This window comes from Zalophus californianus, chromosome 2 (assembly GCF_009762305.2).
Source record: "Zalophus californianus isolate mZalCal1 chromosome 2, mZalCal1.pri.v2, whole genome shotgun sequence".
Lineage (NCBI taxonomy): Eukaryota > Metazoa > Chordata > Mammalia > Carnivora > Otariidae > Zalophus > Zalophus californianus.
Genome location: NC_045596.1, coordinates 628,871 through 649,925, shown reverse-complemented (window position 1 = coordinate 649,925; position 21,055 = coordinate 628,871). Strand labels below are relative to the sequence as shown.

The following is a 21,055-nucleotide window of genomic DNA, read 5'->3' as shown; positions in this document are numbered from 1 at the left end:
GCTGCATATGCACATAATTTTAAGTTTTCTAGCAACCACATTAAAAAGAATGGGATGAAACTGGTTTTAGTTTATTTTACTTAATCCAATGCACCCCAAATATTTCATTTATTAGACATTTTACATTATTTTTTCTCTTCATGCTAAATCTTTAAAAGCCAGTACACATTTTTACACTTAGAGCACATACTTGGACCAGCAAAATTTCAAGTACCCAACAGCCACACGGGGCTCAGAGCTGCTGTACTGGAGAGTGTAGCTACAGAAAACCTATGGTGAGGTCTGAGGTCAATGGGACCCCACATATGGCTGGCAGGGAGCGTGTGGGGGGAGGGAAATTTGACAGCAGTTACCAAACTGTGCCTAACCTTTGACCTGGCTACTCCAATACTGTGGACTGATCCTAAAAGCCAATTGCACATGTGTGCAGAGTCGTAGGTCATGGGTACCCTCCCAAGGTCGGCCAGCACCGCACAGGAATGTTTTTTTTCTTCTTCTTATGTAGGCTCCATGCGGGGCTTGAACTCACAACCGAGATCAAGACCTGAGCTGACATCAACAGTCAGACGCTTAGCCGACTGAGCCACCCAGGTACCCCTGCATGAGTGCTATTAAGTTGAATGATACAAAAATAACTTATAGGCCATCATTATGTTACCAATTTTTAATTGAAATATAACTCAGATACCATAAAACTCACCCTAAGTGTACAATTTAGTTTTTAATATAAACACAAGGTTGTACAACTTTCACCACAAAATACTTCCAGAACATTTCATCAACCCAAAGAGAAATCCCGTACCTATGGAAGTCCTCCTCACGGGCAGGCACCAACCACTAATAATCTACTCCCTGCCTATACGGATCTGCCCATCGTGGACATTTCGTACACATGGAATCATACATTCGACGGCCTTTTGTGTGGCTTTTTTAACTTCGCGTAATGTTTTCACGGTTCAGTCATTATGTAACATGTATTTCATTCCTTTTTATGGCTGAAGAATAGTGTTCCGTCCCACAGGCATACCACATTTGCTTACACATTCATACGTTTTTGGCTATTATGAGTAATAAGGCCGCAAAGACTCCTGCACAGGCTTTTGTGGGGACACCTTCTCACTTCTTCGGGGGCTCTACCTAGGAGTGGAATTGCCGGCCGCTCTGTGTTGAACTTTTTAAAGAACTGCCAGCCTGCCTTGCAGCGTCTTTACCATTTTATGCACCCCAGCACTGTAGGAGGGCTTCAGTCTCTCCACCACACCCTCATCCAACACTTACTACCGTCCATCTTTCTGATTAGTCGTTCGAGGGGGCATGAAGTGGCAGCTCATTGTGGTTTTCAATTTGAATTTCATAAATGCCTAATAATGTTGAATATCTTCTCAACGCTTATTAGCTGTTGGTATATCTTCTCTGGAAAAGTCTATTCAAACCATTTGCTCATTTTAAAATTGGGTTGTCTTGGGTGCCTGGGTGGCTCAGTCGTTAAGCATTTGCCTTCGGCTCAGGTCATGATCCCAGGGTCCTGGGATCGAGTCCCACATTGGGCTCCCTGCTCAGCAGGAAGCCTGCTTCTCCCTCTCCCACTCCCCCTGCTTGTGTTCCTGCTCTCGCTGTCTCTCTCTGTCCAATAAATAAATAAAATCTTTAAAAAAAAAAATAAATAAAATTGGGTTGTCTTTACATTACTGAATTCTAAGAACTCTTAGGAGATTCTGGACACTACTAGATCACAGAGGTGACATGCAAAACATTTCCCTCCATTCTGTCCTCGGAAGCACAAGGTTTTCACTTCTGAAGTCCAACCAACATTCTGTTTTGGTTTCCTGTACTTTAGGTGTTATATCTAAGACTCTTAGCTCTTGTATTTAACCTTTGATCCATTTTGACTTAATGCTCATATACGGTGTGAGGAAAGGACTCAACTTCTTTTGCATGTTGCTATCCAGTTGTCTGTTGAAAAGCCTCTCCCTTCCTTATGTAACTGTCCTAGCACCGTACTGAGAATTACTATGTATGGGCTTACGCCTGGATTCAGTTCTAGCCCACTGATCTATCTTTAGCCTTTTAACCAGTAATCAAGAAGTGTAGTTTGTAGTAAGTTTTGAAACTAGGAAATGTGAGTCCTACAACTTTGTTCTTTTTCAAGATTGTTATTGGCTGAATGTTTGGGTTCCCCCCCCACAAAATTCCCGTCTGTGGAAGCCTTAGTCCCCAGTGTGATGGTTATCTGGAATTGGGCACTTGAAACACAATTAGGTTCAGATGAGGTAACAAGTGTGGGGGACTCCCTAATGGGATCAATGCTAGCACATGGTGGGAAGGCAGCCATCTGCAAACCAAAACGAGGGTCACCAGGAACCAAATCTGACGGCCCCTTGCTCTTGGACCTCCCGGCCTCCAGAACGGTTAAGAAATAAATATCCGTTGTTTCAGTCACTCCAGTCTGTGGTATTTTGTTAGTGCAGCCTGAGCGGTCTCAGACGACTGTCTTGGCTGTTCTGGACCCTCTGCATTTCCGTATGAATTTTAGGATTGGCTTCTCGATTTCTGCAAAAGTGCCAGTTAGAGTTTTGATATGGATTGGATTGAATCTATAGATCAATTTACTGCTATCTTAAGAGTGAAGTCTTACTTTATTATTTTTCATGCTGTTATAACTAAAATTGTTTTCCTCATTCCTTTTTGATTGTCCATTATCTGGAATACAGAAGTACAACTTATTTTTACATACTCACCTTGTATCCTGCAACATGGCTGAACTAGTTTATGAGTTCTGATAAGTTTTGTGTGTGTGTTGTGTGTGTGTGTGCGTGCGTGTATATTCCTTAGGGCTTTTCATCTACAAGATCGTTTCATCTGCAAATAGAGTTTTGTTTCTTCCTTTCCAATCTGAATGCCTGTTATTTCTTTTTCTTGCCTAACTGCCCTGATTATAATCTCCAGCACAATGCTGAATCAGAAGTGGCCAGAATGGACATCCTTGCTTCTTTGTCCTAGGGGAAAAAGTTTTCAGTCTTTTACCACTAAGCATGATGTTAGCTGTGGTTTTTGCATAGATGCTCTTTATCGGGTTGAGGAAGTTCTCTCCTTTTCCTAGTCTGTTAAGTGTTTTTACCATGAATAAGCGTTGGATTCTGTCAAGTGCTTTTTTTCTGTGTCTATTGAGATGATCATGTGGCTTATGTCCTTTATACTGTTGTGGTATGTTACACTGCTTTTTGCATGTTGAACCAACCTTGCAGTCCTGTGGTAAATCCCGTTTACTCCTGGTACATAATCCTTTTCATATGTTGTCCGATACAGTTTGCTAGCGTGTTGTGGAGGATCTTAACACCTATATTCATTCATAGGGAATACTGGTCTGTAGTTTTCTTGGATATGTGTCTGGTTTTGGTATTAGGGTAATACTGACAGCACAGAGTGAGTTGGGAAATGTTCCTTTCTCTTCTATTATTCTGAAGAGCTTGTTAAGGATCAGTGTTAATTCTTCTTTAAACATTTAACAGAGTTCACTAGTGAAGCCACTTCATCCTGGGCTTTTCTTTATGGAAAGTTTTTGTTTTGTTTTTTTTTTAATCTCTTTACATGTTATAAGCCTATTCAACCACTGTCTTTTAACCCACAAAATAGCAATTTTACATGGTTCAATCCAACACATTTTCCCTTTGTGCTCCTTGTCTAAAACTCAATAAGGAAAAGAGGTCTTGGATCTTTCTCATCAATGTGAATCAGCTCTTTATGGTTCATATTTGGTGGCTTTTTAAAATCGTTATTTGCTTTTAAATTCTGGTTCTATTTTATCTGAGTATACCAAAGATTTAAATATGTATTAATCAAATCCACTCAATTTTTCCTTGGTAATTTGTTGCATTGTAGCTTTTAAGATCACAGGATTTCTCTGTTTAGTTAGCTGATGTTAAATTATATTTCCTTCAGTACATCTTTCCCCTTCAGTGACTCATAAAAAGTAATCCTTCCTGTTTTCATAATTGAAACAGAATGTGGCAAACACCATAAGTTAAGATTTGTAGAAAACATCTGTACCTTCACCCAGCTCTATGGCAATCCTCCTACACTGTGTCATTCGCTTTAGTTTCTTCAAACCTTCTCCAACGTTTGCTGTGGGTTTTCTGACAGTATTTGCTGACAAAGAAATGCATCTTAGTTTGTCATCATGTTTTCAGCCATTTCTACCAGCACTGGAAGGAAGTACTTCCCCAATGTCATGGGACTTTTTATCTTTCACAATGAAGAAGCCTCAGAAGAGGTTTCTCACTATTCATCACAAAGCTAGGAACATCTTCTGAAGTGTTAGATGGAGCTCTGCCTCATGTTCTTGTATGGCATGGGTCAGTCTCCCAAATCCCAATGGCTTCCTACTTCCCCGGGCTCGTCTCCCAAGCACAGCACACACCCTGAGGGAGGCGCATCCAGTTTCAGATAGGCTTCTTAAAGAAAATGACACTTCTGGTCAGCTTCGAGGGGGCTCTGGGGGGAAAGACCGTTCACAGTGCGGCTGACAGAGCTCAAGGCGGGAAGAGCGCTGCCAGCACCTCCATGCTCTCTCCTCTCAGTGCAGGACCGTCTCACCAGCCGGCCGCCGGGTACCTGCAGAAATCTTCTTGTGCCACTGGTCCGTTTTAGGAAGGTAGATATGAGCAAAGCAATATGAGCTGCAATGCAGCGGAGTACCAGCCACCGACACCTGCTCAAGTGCCCTCCATCTCCCGGGACGGGCTCACTGACCAACCACAAATGGCACCATACAGACGTGTGTTCGTAACACTAGCCAAGCAGGCTCCCTTGCTGTTTAGCTATGAGGTGTGACTGTAAGCAGAAGTCGTGCAACAAGGTTCACACCTGCCTCTGGCATCAGGTCCCACCCTGCTGGGTACTTCCCTGATTACAAGTAAGAAATATGGGATCCAGCACAAAAAGGTGAGATGGTACCTTCAATCATCAGTCTGTTCAAACAGACGCAACACTCTCTGCTGTGACTGGTCTTCCCTAGGCCTCTACTAAGAAACCACGTTGTGTCTCCTTCAGTATCCATCACCAGAGCCAGTAAAGCACACCCTGACATTTTATTTCTGTTGCTGTTAGGTTATTGCGAATGGGGATTTTCCCATGAGGTGCTTTAACTGGTTATTGCTGACACAGACTTTCTCGTTAACTGTAGTAATTTTCCAATTAGCTTGTTTGTGTTCTCTGGGTACATAACATATTACGTCTCATCCATTTGAAGTTACGTTTACTTCTGTTTCAATTTTTACTTCTTTGGATAGAATTGCCAAAATAATATTTAATAGTTCATTCGTTAACTGAAGAAATACTTCTTCTCTGCCCTCCACAAAACTTACAATCCCAGGGGTTAGAAACAAAGAAGCAAAATGCAGTATGACAGTAACAGCTGGGGAGGAAAACCGAGAAGAGGGAGATGGTGGGGCTCCCAGTTTAAAGGTGATTTCGCTAAGAAGGAGACACCTGAGCAGAGATCCAAGAAGGTGAGGGAATAAGATGGGTAACTGAAGGAAGAGGGTTCCAGGCAAAGTAAACAAGCACCAAGGCCCGGAGGCCCCCATGCCAGCACATCTTCTAGCAGCAGGGAGACCAACGGCTGAGTGCCCAAGGGGAGCAGAGCTGGAGGAGGAGGGTGGGGAGGAGAAGGCAGAGGTGAAGGCACAGGGCCTGCAGAGCTACTCTAACAACCTCGCTCTGTACCCCAAGTCGCACAGGAAGCTACCAGAACAGGAGAATGGCGTTGTCTGGTACAGCAGTGTGGCGGCTCTGCTGGGCATGGGTAGAGCCGCAACTAGGTAGGAGGCTACTTCAACCCAGAGATGGTTTCGGCCATGGTGGCAGGAGGAAAGAAGGTAAGATGCAGTCAAATCCCGAATCCATGTTGGAGCCAGAGCAGAAGGACATATGGACACAAGCTGCGAGGACAGAGTGCTCAAGGCTTTAACCTGAGCCAAGGAAGATGGGGAGTAGGTCTGGGGAGGAGACAGGTAAGTTAAGAAGTTCAGGTCTACATACGCTGAGCTACCTACAGAGATCCAAGTACAGCCACTGGATCCTGGGCTCTGGGACTGGGGACTAACCCTCTGGGAGTCACTGGTACCCTCAGAGCATAGGAGACCACGTGAGGTCACCAGCATGGTGGGTGGTCACACAGAGGTGGAGGGGCGGCTGTGAGCTGGGGAGGAACCCGGCCAGGGTGGCGAGCCTGGGGGCCAAACAGGGAGGAGGGGCCGTCAGTGGGTGCTCACTGCAAGACACCGTCAGGATCCCTGGAGGCCTGGCCAAAGCCAGGGAGTGATGGAGCAAAACACACCCTCTTGCCCTGAGAAGCGCATATTGTAATGAGGGCCTCTGACAGAAAAGCAGGCAGACTGGAGGCAGTTCTGTCAGACTGTGATCAAAGCTGTAAAGAAAAGAAACCAGAGAAAGGGACACAGAACAGGAGCCACAAACCCCAACTTCATTCAGGGCTAGGGCAGCAATAAGCCCACCACCAGGCTGTTTTTGTCTTCGGGTCCCTTTGAAGCTAGAGACAGCCAACCGCAAGTTCTGGCCTCTGAGCTCAAGCATAAATGCTGAACAGCACTTCTGGGAGGCCCCATGAGGGAGCCGGCACCTTCCCCTCCCGTGCCAGCTGCCCGCAAGCAGACTGGAGCCCTGCAGTCAATGCAGACCAACAAGGGGATCACGGACCCCAGAAAGATTGCAGCAAACACAGGCATCAGGAACAGCCCCCGGGTTTTTGTTTTTTTTTACCAAACCCTGCACAAGGGGCAGGAGGACACTGTCTTCACCTGGGATGGGCTGGCTGCATGCCAAGGAGCATGAGTCTAGGGCAGGGAGGCCAAGATCAGGCACTGCTGGGTTTTGCACGTGGTACCTTCCGAGCCCCACTCAGATGAGTGAGGAGACCGAGCAGGAGGCCGATGATCCACGGGGGAGTTTAGGGTGGGGCCTGGCTGGAGGCAGGAGTTGGAGACAGAGCACAGAGACCTCTCTCGAGGGCTGCCTGCTGCCAGATGACTCAACGACCCCCAGGCTGGAGGATGCACAGTAACGGCAAAGGCATCTGCAGAAGACGAGCCACGAGGAAGCAAGAGAACGGCACCGGGGCGGGGAGCAGGAGGGGGGTAAGTGAAGGAGGCGACTGCCCGGCAACTGGCCACGTAGCGGCGTCAAGTCAACTGTGACAAAAACATTTTCATGGAATGTTAGGGGCAAAACTTCTGACCTGAACCTGGAGAGATACACGGGAGGAGGGGCAGGAAAAGGGGGCAGCAGCTGGAGGAGGACATGGGGCGATGAGGGCCATGTGCGTGCTGATGGGACCCAGTGAAAAGGGGAAACTGAGATAGGAGGGGAGAGATGCAAGTGCTGGAGCCACAGGCCAGACGGGCAGGCTCGGGGCATAGCTGGCCCCTGGTGGGGCAGCTCCCCCACAAGGTACAAGCAGACCCAAGCAGGGCGGTACCTGCCACGAGTGAAAAGGGGGTGACGAGGCCAGGCTGGGGCCACGTGGGCAGGAGCCGCGTACAGGAAGTGGGGGCCGTGCAGCACTCAGGGTTCACAGGCAGGAGGCGACGGTCAGTGAGACTGTCAGCACAGGTGGGTGTTTTTCTCCATTAGCCGCATTCAGCTGAAGAGTTAGTTGGGTTGTTAAACTATTTAATAATACCTAGTTTCTATCACTTAGTTATTACTGAAACAGTGAATAAATCTTTTTTTCAGAAAGCTTTCAAACTACTGTCCCCAGGGATAAATATTCTAAAACAACGTACTCCTAAAAAGACCAACAGGCGCCCCTGACAGACTGCTCTGCCGTGTTTCGGTCCACACCGAGCGGCCCCCCTGAGGGGGGCACATGCCGCACACAGCAGCCGGCCTCCTCCCAGCTTGCTCTCCACTCCTGCTGGCCTGCATACACAGTCCATGGCGAGGTCCAGGCCCTCGGGGCCCCACTGTCATGGCCTCTGTGTGGCTCTGGGAACACCCTGAGCCCTATTGCTCCAATGGGACCATGTGCTGACGGTGCTAGGGTCTGCCAAGACTTCAACACAGCCCACAGAGCTTTCCCCCAACGTGCAAGTGCCCTGGCTGCCCACTGAAGACCACTGCACCCCCCGTGGGCCACTGCCCCACCCGTGCCTGACTCTACTCGTTCAAGGATTGGAAACGTTTGCATCCACTTGTTTAACGGCCTCCCTCCTGCCAAGCCTAGCGGCACCAGGACGCGGACCTCACTTGTCTTTTTCTCTGTGACACCCCAGTGTCACCAGCAGTGCCCAGTGAGCGTGCAGAGGTTCTTCGAGAGCAGCAAGGAGCACAAGGCCTTCAGGGTCTGGCACCTCAGCTCCGGGGTGCCTCACGGTGGCTCTGTGAGGGAGAAGCAACAGCAAGCCCCACCTTCAGACCTAAAGCTGAGCATCTGTTGCACAGCTGCCCCTGCCTATTGCTGAAGCTGCTTGGCTGGGGTTCGAATTGGCTCTAGCACACCCCACCGCTACGGAGAATGGGGCACTGGGAAGCCCTTCCTCTCCTGGCATGAAGCTTGTTTAAAGTAACACAAACAGCCTGCAGTGAGCAGGGCACTCACCCCGACGTGGACCTGCACCTGTCCCCGAAGGCCCACACCACCCCAGTGTCTCGTCTGTGGCCAAGTGTCCGAGCAGAGGCGCGAGAGACGGGAGGAGCTCAGGAGTATGCATAGGGTAAGAAGACAGCACTGCAGCCGTGCTCTGGCTTTGGCGGGACTCCGGAAGGCAGAGGCAGCCTGGGGCTCTCTCGGGTACGAGCAGACGGTGCTCTGGAGGTCTGACAAGGTTGGAGCCTGAGAGGAGGAAGGGTGTCACACAGATGCCTGCCCCAAGCCAGAGAGAGTCAGCGTCCTTCCAGCGACACAACCACCTCTGAGACAGGAAACGGCTCACTCTCTAAACCAAAAAATCTAAAGTAAAAAAAAGTGAGGACCCAGCCTACTGCCACCCTCCGGACGCAGCTTACCTAGGATTTTGTCTCTTAAGACCAAACGCTCACGCTTACCACTGTTTCTCAAACTTGAGAACACACGATCCCCTAAATCCAGCCAAGACCAAGCTGGAAAAGTCCTAACTTTAGGCACATAACTGGCACCCAGACTCTACAACAGGCACAAACCCAGGCTCAGAAACTGCAGAGCAGGGTTTGGTCAGGACTGTCACCAAACTAAAAGCAGAGCATTTCAACAGCCCTCTAGAGAACTCAGAGACAGAAGACGCCCACAGACCCAGCCGGGAGCAGTGCCCCACGCCCACCCCTCCCCCCAGCCCGTCCTGTGTGAAGGAGAGAGAGCAGCTGGGACCAGGCTGAGCCGGGTCAGGCAAGGACACCGAGACGCACAGGTGAGACTCAAGGTGAGGGGCCAGGGGGTCCAGAGCCAGGTAGCCCAGGGACCCGTGCCACAGCCTTTCTCCTGGGCTGTGAAGACCCCCACTTGATTTGGGTAGTGGTAAAGAAGGCCTCTAAAATACTATTTTACTTCAGTTCTCTGAGGGGAAAAAACAGAAGTCAACACACCAAAATATTAACAGGATGATTAGCAGAGTAATTTGGAAAGTAAACACAAGTTACTTTTATAAGAGAACCTTTTTTTTTTTTGAAGATTTTATTTGAGAGCGAGTGAGCACGAGCAGGGGGAGCAGGGGAGGGAGAAGCAGACTCCCTGCTGAGCGGGGAGCCCGATGCTGAACTCAATCCCAGGACCCCGAGTTCATGACCTGAGCAGAAGGCAGACGCTTCACTGACTGAGCCACCCAGGCGCCCCCCAAGAGAACACTTTTAAAAGCATAATGAAAATGGGCCTCCAGTTCAAGGAGCTCACAGGAAAAGACTCACAGCCAGGCCCAGAACACAAAAGTGTGTCCCGTGAACCCCACTCTCCCTGCTGTTGTAAAAACATAAAAACAAGTTCCACAAAGCAAAATCCAGTCCAGTGGTTCTCCCTACCAGGGCGATTTTGCCCCCCAGGGGACATCTGGCAATGTCTGGAGACATTTTGGGGATGGACAGAAGCCAAGGGTACCGCTAAACATCCTATAATGCACAACCCCCACTACAAAGAACCACCCACCCCGAAGGTCCACAGGCCATTGAGAGGCCTGTGCTGGCCCAGCTCCCCCCAGGACTGAGGGCTCAGTGAGGAGAGGGTGTCCAGCTCAACGCATGCAGACTGCATATGTCACGGCCACGCCATTCTCTTCCCACTGCACCAGGAGGCAAGACCAGTGTCGACCAGCCCTGGGGCTGTGAGGAACGTGGCTGGATTTGCCAATCCTCTGAATAGCAAGGAATCTCTATTAAGTCTGAGGAGGAACTGCCTGTCAAGAAAGCAAGGAGCACTCGGCTCCTGGTACCCTGCATACACCTTTCAGAACTCCAGCCCCTTGACCCTCACTGCCCTCTCCCTGCTGTCTGCACAGTGCTCCTGCCGCCCTGGGGCACCTGCATCTGGACCGTGCTCAAGACCATGACCAGCACAGCTCCTAAGTGTTCTGGGGAATTCTGTATTTTTTTTTTTAAAGATTTTATTTATTTGAGAGAGAGAATGAGATAGAGAGAGCATGAGAGGGGGTAGGGTCAGAGGGAGAAGCAGACTCCCTGCTGAGCAGGGAGCCCGATGTGGGACTCGATCCCAGGAGCCTGGGATCATGACCTGAGCCGAAGGCAGTCGCTTAACCAACTGAGCCACCCAGGCGCCCTCTGGGGAATTCTGTATTAACTTATGCTCCTCAGTCAAGGGTCCCTAGTTTCCCAGTGAAACTTCCACATTATCCAGTAGGAATCACTCCTGAAAACATCTAGAAAAAAATGTCAACTCTCAACAATGACACATGTTGATGGATTACAGGTGATCCAGACAATCTGTGAGGGAAAATGATGGAAGTAACTTCTCTGATTTCAAAAATTCATTTAAATCATTCTAAAGCAGAAGTAAAACTCCTTTTAACTGGGAAGCTCAGCTGAAATGACACTTTAATATCTCTTTACCTGTATAAGTATCTGCAGAACTATTTTTAATCAAAGGCTATTTAATAAGTCTGGAAATCAATCACAGTCAGGATTATAAAACCACAGAAGAGAACCTGGAGGGGAAATCCCTTCCTGTCTGCTGTTGCCCATGCTCACCAGCCAGTCCCAAACATGATAAACTGCCACAGTTCTGTCAGTTCCAACGGCAGGCCTGGGGGTAGGCTGAGTAAGACAACAGCCCAGCAATTAATGGCTCCCCCACGAAAGCCTCATTTATTTATTTATTTGTTTGGTGGGGGAAGGAGGGATAAACATCAACCCAAATGATGTTTCGTTGGGGGCCTCAGGTGGGGTGATGTCATGGTTTTTCTGAGCCACAGGGTCTTCAAGGAGTTGAATACAAAAACACCCACCACCTAATCCTAAAAGGGCCTGGACAACAGGCATCCGGCACGGGTGGCAGCGCTCCCCTATCCTCCCTGATCAAACAAGGTGCAGGGAAACAGCACTGCTCCACCGCTAGTCAATGAAAAGCAACAAAGCCTCGCTTCTGCTTTCGGGCGAGGACTGCACAGGGCAGTCTGACTCGAGTACTGACGACTACTCCAGGCAGCATGGAGTCCCCCGATTCACCCGGGGTGGCCCTGGAGCTATCATTACCCACGTGTGACAAAAGTCAGCAATCTCAGAGCAGGTAAGTACCCTGCCTGAGGTCTTCCCGTCAGTGATGAACACAGTGGCGCAGTTATTCGAACCCACCACGCTGCACCCACCACCCCCTGTCACCACTGAGGTGGATGGGGATGCAGGGGTCTTCCAGGAGGAGAGAAAAGCTACCTGGCCTCTCAGGGAAGGCGTTCAGAATCACAAATGCCCGGCCACGGTTCTCCTGGGAACGTTATGACCTTGATCTCCTAAGGAACTTGTTTCCAGGTGCTTTGTTCTCGTCACCATCAAATTCTCCGCTAACTAGGTAAAGAGCAAGTGCGGCCCCTCCCACTAGAGACACGGACTTCATGCTCACGGAAGACGACTTGGCTAAGTGGCCATCCAAGGTCACGCAACTGGCAACCGAGTGGCAAGGGCTGTATTTCAGGTTTGGTGACGCCCCACAAGATGGGTGCCCATTAGGTCGTTAGGTCTCTCTTTACAGGTTCCCTAATTAGAGACTGGAAGGCAACACGTCAACACCTTCTGACGTTAGGCTTCCGGGAGGACAGCTGGACACCAACCGTCGGGCACTCTTGCTGGGCGCCCGCGACCCCACACCCTGGAAACCCCGGTCTCCATCCCAGCCCCCAAAGTCACCAGCCTGCCTACCGCAAAATGTCACTGGGGCAGTTCACGGTTTTTTTCCTTCCTTCCTTCCTTTTTATTTTAGCACGAAGGGGCTACAATCGGGCTCCGGAGGGCGAAGCGGGGCGCCAGACAGACGCGCTCCACGCCCTGCCACGAAGTCCTCGAAGGCCGGGCAGGCAATGGACGGCCCCACGCCACACCCGCCCGGCCTGAAGGACCCCAGATCCCAGAAAGCCCGGCCCGCCAGACGCCGCCGCCGCCGGGAAGCCCGGGGGGCCGGCCTCACAGGCCCCCCAGACCCCAGGGAGGCCGGCCCTTCAGACCCCCAGACCTTGGAGAACAAGGCCCTGCAGACCCTCGGATCTTGGGGAGCGCGGCCCTGCCGACCCCCAGACCCCGGGGAACCCGGGAGCCTGGCTCCGCGGAGCCCCCCAGAGCTCCGAAGCCCGGCCCCGCAGACCCCCCCCAGACCCCGCCCGGTGCCCCAGGCCGCGCCCCGGCCCCCACCCTGACCCTCCTCCCTCCCCTCCGACCCCCCGCGGTCCGCGGGCACCAGCCAAGCGCGGCCGCTCGCCCGGCCCTCAGACCCCACCTTGAGGGTCGGGTACTCCTGCACCTTCAGGGTCATGGAGAGCTGAGCAGCTGACTCCTGCACCGCCATCTTGAATCGGCCAAAACATTAGCGGGTGGGGGAAGCGCCGCGCGCGGCACGCCGGGTAGTGACGTCGCGCCCTCCGGCGGGGGCGGGGCGGGGCGGGGCGAGCCGACGCGTCTGCTCCAATCGCGTCCGCCCACCAGACAGTGGCGGCGGAGAAGGCGCGGCCGCGGCGTGCGCGCGGAGAGGCGTCCGGCCCGACCAATCATCTCCGGCCTTTCTCCCGTTCAGCCAATCAGCGGGAAGCCCGGCTGGGCCGTTTCCTCCTTGAACTCGCGGCCGGGAAAGCGGGCGTGGGCGCGCGGGGGTCCGGGTCGCCCCCGGGGGTGGGGAGGCTGAGGACTGGCGAGGGGCGCCGCTGTGGGGGTGCCTGGGCTCCCGGGAGGCGGTCCCCCGAGACAGCGGCCCTCGCTCGTGGTAGTGGCCCAGTCGGGTGCCCGCCACCTGAACGTCCGCCAGGTGCTTTCCGTCGGGCCGCCTTACGGCCGAGCAGCCGCGGCTGGCGCCTGTCGGGAGAGGAAAGGCGGAGTTTTTGTAACGGATTTTCAGGAGAGAAGCTCCCGAAGTGTGCTCGCCCCGCCGGTGGCACGTGGCCCTGGTGTCCAACACGGTGCTGCAGTTCCACGTTCTGTCTTGCCAAAACAATCCCTCTTATTCCCCCTTTTAAACAGAAATGAAATTAGGTTTCATTAATTAGGGGAAGATTCAAATTAAACCATTTCTCGTGTTTCACATTCATTCCTGAAACAATTGGTTAAAACTTAAGCTTAGTGTTGGAAAACCACCTAGGATGACACAAGGGGGGCCGCTATTGGGGGAGCAGAAGCCACCTCGACCCTCTGCCCCCCACCTCTGCCCAGCCCCCACGCCATGCAGGTGGCGAGAGAACCATACTGGGATGAGAAGCACCTTCCTCTCTGGACCAAGCCAAGCTCCTTGTACCCAGTTGCATGGGCATGAGTGAATTCATCAGGATAATCAGAAGATGCTTACAGCTCAATACTAATCAAGCCTTCTCCCCGTCGGGGAAGAGATGCAACATGTCCACGCCCATTTCTAAACTGTGAAAATGAGGAGGAAGATAGATTCCTGTGTATGGTACATGCCTCTCAGGAGACATTGGGAATGAAATTGGTGTAAGACTAGGGGTGCCTGGCTGGCTCAGTGCGTTAAGTGTGGGACTATTGGTTTCAGCTCAGGTCATGATCTCAGGATTGTGAGATTGAGTCCCACATGGGACACCGGGCTCTGCACCCAGTGGGGAGTCTGCTTGGGATTCTCTCCCTCTGCCCCTTCCCCAACTTGCGAAAAAGTGCACACATCCTCTTTCTCAAATAGATAAATCTTTTTTTTTAAGATTTTATTTATTTATTTGAGAGAAAGAATGAGAGAGAGAGCGAACACATGAGAAGGGGGAGGGTCAGAGGGAGATGCAGACTCCCTGCCGAGCAGGGAGCCCGATGAGGGACTCGATCCCGGGACTCCAGCCAGGATCATGACCTGAGCCGAAGGCAGTCGCTCAACCAACTGAGCCACCCAGGCGCCCTAGATAAATCTTTTTTAAAAGAGAAATTGGTGTAAGACTGGAAAAATGCACCATTCTATGGCAGAAGATATTTGCAAATATCAGATAAAGGGCTAGTATCCAAAATCTATAAAGAACTTATTAGGGTGCCTGGGTGGCTCAGTCGTTGGGCATCTTGTCTTCAGCTCAGGTCATCCCAGGGTCCTGGGATCGAGCACCGCATCGGTCTCCCTGCTCTGCGGGAAGCCTGCTTCTCCCTCTCCCACTCTCCCTGCTTGTGTTCCCTCTCTCGCTATGTCTCTCTCTGTCAAATAAATAAATAAAAATCTTAAAAAAAAAACTTATCAAAGTCAACACCCAAAGAACAAATAATCCAGCTAAGAAATGGGGAGAAGACACGTACAAACATTTCTCCAAAGAGGAGGCACAAATGGCTGACACATGAAAAAATGCTCAACATCACTCAGAATCAGGGAAATACAAATCAAAACCACAGTGAGATACCACTTCACACTGGACAGAATGGCTAAAATTAATAAGTCAGGAAATGACAGATGTTGGAGAGGTTGTGGAGAAAGGGGAACCCTCCTACACTGCTGGTGGGAATGCAAGCTGGTGCAGCCACTCTGGAAAACAGTATGGAGGTTCCTTGAAAAGTTAAAAATAGAGCTACCCTACGATCCAGCAATTGCAGTACTAGGTATTTACCCCAAAGATACAAATGTCGTGATCCAAAGGGATATGTCCATCCCAATGTTTATAGGCGCAATGTCCACAATAGCCCAACTATGGAAAGAGCCTAGATGTCCATCAACAGATGAGTGGATAAAGAAAATGTGGTATATATATATACAATGGAATATTTTTAAAATTTTTTTATTGTTATGTTAATCACCATACATTACATCATTAGTTCTTGATGTAGTGTTCCATGATTCATTGTTTGTGCATAACACCCAGTGCTCCACGCAGAACGTGCCCTCCTTAATACCCATCACCAGGCTAACCCATCCCCCCACCCTCCTCCCCTCTAGAACCCTCAGTTTGTTTTTCAGAGTCCATCAGCTCTCATGGTCCGTCTCCCCCTCCGACTTACTCCCCTTCATTCTTCCCCTCCTGCAATCTTCTTTTTCTTTTTCCTTAACATATCTTGCATTATTTGTTTCAGAGGTACAGATCTGTGATTCAACAGTCTTGCACAATTCACAGCGCTCACCATAGCACATACCCTCCCCAATGTCTATCACCCAGCCACCCCATCCCTCCCACCCCCCACCACTCAGCAACACTCAGTTTGTTTCTTGAGATTAAGAAGTCCTCATATCAGTGAGGTCATATGATACATGTCTTTCTCTGATTGACTTATTTCACTCAGCATAACACCCTCCAGTTCCATCCACATCGTTGCAAATGGCAAGATCTCATTCCTTTTGATGGCTGCATAATATTCCATTGTGTATATATACCACATCTTCTTTAGCCATTCATCTGTCGATGGACATCTTGGCTCTTTCCACAGTTTGGCTATTTGTGGACATTGCTGCTATAAACATTGGGGTGCATGTACCCCTTTGGATCCGTACATTTGTATCTTTGTGGTAAATACCCAGTAGTGCAATTGCTGGATTGTAGGGTAGCTCTATTTTCAACTGTTTGAGGAACCTCCATACTGTTTTCCAGAGTGGCTGCACCAGCTTGCATTCCCACCAACAGTGTAGGAGGGTTCCCCTTTCTCCGCATCCCCGCCAACATCTGTCGTTTCCTGACTTGTTCATTTTAGCCATTCTGACGGGTGTGAGGTGGTATCTCATTGAGGTTTTGATTTGGATTTCCCTGATGCCGAGCGATGTTGAGCACTTTTTCATGTGTCTGTTGGCCATTTGGATGTCTTCTTTGGAAAAATGTCTGTTCATGTCTTCTGTCCATTTCTTGATTGGATTATTTGTTCTTTGGGTGTTGAGTTTGATAAGTTCTTTATAGATTTTGGATACTAGCCCTTTATCTGATATGTCATTTGCAAATATTTTCTCCCATTCTGTCGGTTGTCTTTTGGTTTTGTGGACTGTTTCTTTTGCTGTGCAAAAGCTTTTTATCTTAATGAAATTCCAATAGTTCATTTTTGCCCTTGCTTCCCTTGCTTTTGGTGATGTTTCTAGGAAGAAGTTGCTGTGGCTGAGGTCGAAGAGGTTGCTACCTGTGTTCTCCTTTAGGATTTTGATGGACTCCTGCCTCACGTTTAGGTCTTTCAACCATTTGGAGTCTATTTTTGTGTGTGGTGTCAGAAAATGGTCCAGTTTCATTCTTCTGCATGTGGCTGTCCAATTTTCCCAACACCATTTGTTGAAGAGACTGTCTTTTTTCCATTGCACATTCTTTCCTGTTTTGTTGAAGATGAGTTGACCATAGATTTGAGGGTCCATTTCTGGGCTCTCGATTCTGTTCCATTGATCTATGTGTCTGTTTTTGTGCCGGTACCATACTGTCTTGATGATGACAGCTTTGTAATAGAGCTGGAAGTCTGGAATTGTGATGCCGCCAGCTTTGCTTTTCTTTTTCAATATTCCTCTGGCTATTCGGGGTCTCTTCTGGTTCCATACAAATTTTAGGATTATTTGTTCCATTTCTTTGAAAAAAGTGGATGGTATTTTGATGGGGATTGCATTGAATGTGTAGATTGCTCTAGGTAGCATTGACATCTTCACAATGTTTGTTCTTGCAATCCATGAGAATGGAACGTTTTTCCATTTCTTTGTGTCTTCTTCAATTTCTATCATGAGCATTTTATAGTTTTCTGAGTACAGATCCTTTGCCTCTTTGGTTAAATTTATTCCTAGGTATCTTATGGTTTTGGGTGCAATTGTAAATGGGATCGACTCCTTAATTTCTCTCTCTTCTGTCTTGTTGTTGGTGTATAGGAATGCCACTGATTTCTGTGCATTGATTTTATATCCTGCTACTTTACTGAATTCCTGTATGAGTTCTAGCAGTTTTGGGGTGGAGTCTTTTGGGTTCTCCACATACAGTATCATATCATCTGCAAAGAGTGAGAGTTCGACTTCCTCTTTGCCGATTTGGATGCCTTTGATTTCTTTTTGTTGTCTGATTGCTGTGGCTAGGACTTCTAATACTATGTTGAATAGCAGTGGTGAGAGTGGACATCCCTGCCGTGTTCCTGACCTTAGGGGAAAAGCTCTCAGCTTTTCTCCATTAAGAATGATATTGGCTGTAGGTTTTTCATAGATGGCTTTTATGATATTGAGGTATGTACCCTCTATCCCTATACTCTGAAGAGTTTTGATCAAGAAAGGATCCTGTACTTTGTCAAATGCTTTTTCTGCATCTATTGAGAGGATCGTATGATTCTTGTTCTTTCTTTTGTTAATGTATTGTATCACGTTGATTGATTTGCGGATGTTGAACCAGCCTTGCAGCCCAGGGATAAATCCCACTTGGTCATGGTGAATAATCCTTTTAATGTACTGTTGGACCCTATTGGCTAGTATTTTGGTGAGAATTTTTGCATCCATCTTCATCAAGGATATTGGTCTGTAGTTATCCTTTTTGATGGGGTCTTTGTCTGTTTTTGGGATCAGGGTAATGGTGGCCCCATAAAATGAGTTTGGAAGTTTTCCTTCCATTTCTATTTTTTTGGAACAGTTTCAGGAGAATAGGTATTAATTCTTCTTTAAATGTCTGATAGAATTCCCCTGGGAAGCCATCTGGCCCTGGGCTTTTGTTTGTTGGGAGATTTTTGATGACTGCTTCAATTTCCTTAGTTGTTATAGGTCTGTTCAGGTTTTCTATTTCTTCCTGGTTCAATTTTGGTAGTTGATACATCTCTAGGAATGCACCCATTTCTTCTAGGTTATCTAATTTGCTGGCATAGAGTTGCTCATAATATGTTCTTATAATTGTTTGTATTTCTTTGGTGTTGGTTGTGATCTCTCCTCTTTCATTCATGATTTTGTGGATTTGGTTCATTTCTCTTTTCTTTTTGATAAGTCTGGCCAGGGGTTTATCAATCTTGTTAATTCTTTCAAAGAACCAACTCCTAGTTTTGTTGATCTGTTCTACTGCTCTTTTGGTTTCTATTTCATTGATTTCTGCTCTGATTTTTATTATTTCTCTTCTCCTGCTGGGTTTAGGCTTTATTTGCTGTTCTTTCTCCAGCTCCTTTAGGTGTAGGGTTAGGTTGTGTATTTGAGACCTTTCTTGTTTCTTGAGAAAGGCTTATATTGCTATATACTTTCCTCTCAGGACTGCCTTTGCTGTATCCCAAAGATTTTGAACAGTTGTGTTTTCATTTTCATTGGTTTCCATGAATTTTTTTAATTCTTCTTTAATTTCCTGGTTGACCCATTCATTCTTTAGTAGGATGCTCTTTAGCCTCCATGGATTTGAGTTCTTTCTGACTTTCCTCTTGTGATTGAGTTCTAGTTTCAAAGCATTGTGGTCTGAAAATATGCAGGAAATAATCCCAATATTTTGGTACCAGTTGAGACCTGATTTCTGACCTAGGATGTGACCAATTCTGGAGAATGTTCCATGGGCACTAGAGAAGAATGTGTATTCCGTTGCTTTGGGATGGAATGTTCTGAATATGTCTGTGCAGTCCATTTGGTCCAGTGTGTCATTTAAAGTCTTTATTTCCTTGTTGATCTTTTGCTTAGATGATCTGTCCATTTCAGTCAGGGGAGTGTTAAAGTCCCCCACTATTATTGTATTGCTGTCAATGTGTTTCTTCGCTTTTGTTATTAATTGCCTTATATAATTGGCTGCTCCCATGTTCAGGGCATAGATATTTACAATTGTTAGATCTTCTTGTTGGATAGACCCTTTAAGTAGGATATAGTGTCCTTCCTCATCTCTTATTACAGTCTTTGGTTTAAAATCTAATTTGTCTGATATAAGGATTGCCACCCCAGCTTTCTTCTGGTGTCCATTAGCATGGTAAATGGTTTTCCACCCCCTCACTTTCAATGTGGGGGTGTCTTTGGGTCTAAAATGAGTCTCTTGCAGACAGCATATGGATGGGTCTTGTTTTTTAATCCAATCTGATAGCCTGTGTCTTTTGATTGGGGCATTTAGCCCATTTACATTCAGGGTAACTATTGAAAGGTATGAATTTAGTGCCATTGTATTACCTGTAAGGTGACTGTTAACTGTCTGTTGTCTGTGCTCGTTTCTGCTCTTTGCTGCTTTTAGGTTCTCTCTTTGCTTAGGGGACCCCTCTCAATATTTCTTGGAGGGCTGGTTTTGTGTTTGCAAATTCCTTTAGTTTTTGTTTGTTCTGGAAGCTTTTGATCTCTCCTTCTATTTTCAGTGACAGCCTAGCTGGATATAGTATTCTTGGCTGCATATTTTTCTCGTTTAGTGCTCTGAAGATATCATGCCAGTCCTTTCTGGCCTGCCAGGTCTCTGTGGCTAGGTCTGTTGCCAATCTAATGTTTCTACCGTTGTAGGTTACATATCTCTTCCACCGAGCTGCTTTCAGGATTTTCTCTTTGTCTCTGAGACTCGTAAGTTTTACTATTAGATGTCGGGGTGTTGACCTATTTTTATTGATTTTGAGAGAGGTTCTCTGTGGCTCCTGGATTTTGATGCCTGTTTCCTTCCTCACATTAGGGAAGTTCTCTGCTATTATTTGCTCCAATATACCTTCTGCCCCTCTCTCTCTCTCTCTTCTTCTTCTGGGATCCCAATTATTCTAATGTTGTTTCATCTTATCGTATTGCTTATCTCTCGAATTCTGCCCTCGTGATCCTGTAGTTGTTTCTCTCTCTTTTTCTCAGCCTCTTTATTGTCCATCATTTGGTCTTCTATATCACTGATTCTCTCTTCTGCCTCATTTATCCTAGCAGTTAGTGCCCCCTCTTTTGATTGCACCTCATTAATAGCCTTTTTGATTTCGACTTGGTTAGATTTTAGTTCTGTTATTTCTCCAGAAAGCGTTTCTCTAATAACTTCCACGCTTTTTTCAACCCCAGCTAGTATCTTTAAAGTCATGATTCTGAACTCTAGGTCCGACATTGTACTAATGTCTGTATTGAGTAGGTCCCTGGCTGGCGGTACTATCTCTTGTTCTTTTTGCTGAGGTGGTTTTTTTTGTCTTGTCATTTTGTCCAGAGAATAGATGAATGAGAGAACAAAATGCTAGCAGGTTAACAACATCCCCAGCAAATATACTCTATACAAATCAGAAAAGACCTGAAACCAGGGGAAAAGAAAGGGAAAGAAAGAAAAAAGAAAGAGAAAAGAAAGAAAGAAAGAAAAACAAAAAGAAAAAGATTAAAAAAAACAGAACAATACAAAAAAACCCGAATATGATCAAATACGATCAAGCTAGTGCATAGATCAGTGCCGCACACTAGATTTTGGGCGTATTTTGGTCTGTTAGAAAAAAGTGTCTCCTAAAATTTTAAAGGAAGAAAGACATATATGTACAAAATAAGGGTTGATACAATGAAGGGATGGAAGATGACTGTAAAGATGAAAATTATAAAAGATTTTATAAAAGGAATTGATACGATAAGAAGTTGTTTGAAAAA

The 21,055-nt window shown here is 47.6% G+C and overlaps 1 protein-coding gene across 7 annotated transcripts in view; it reads right to left on the bottom strand.

Annotated features, from left to right (window-relative positions):
• Positions 1–13,031, bottom strand: part of MAEA (macrophage erythroblast attacher, E3 ubiquitin ligase) — a 34,310-nt gene extending 21,279 nt beyond the window's left edge. For 4 of the 7 annotated variants that reach the window (XR_003520919.1, XM_027599664.1, XM_027599665.1 and 1 more), the window contains exons 1-2: positions 12,920–13,006; positions 8,618–8,851 (exon numbers count right to left, since the gene is read on the bottom strand). Coding sequence is in view for 6 of the 7 variants with exons in the window: in XM_027599664.1 (XP_027455465.1) it covers positions 8,618–8,851; positions 12,920–12,988 (303 nt within the window). In the remaining variant the exon portion in view is untranslated. Of the gene's footprint in view, positions 1–8,617; positions 8,852–12,919 lie in introns of all 7 variants that reach the window. The other 3 variants (XM_027599666.1, XM_027599667.1, XM_027599670.1) reach the window with 1 other exon arrangement.
• Positions 13,032–21,055: the final 8,024 nt, after the last annotated feature.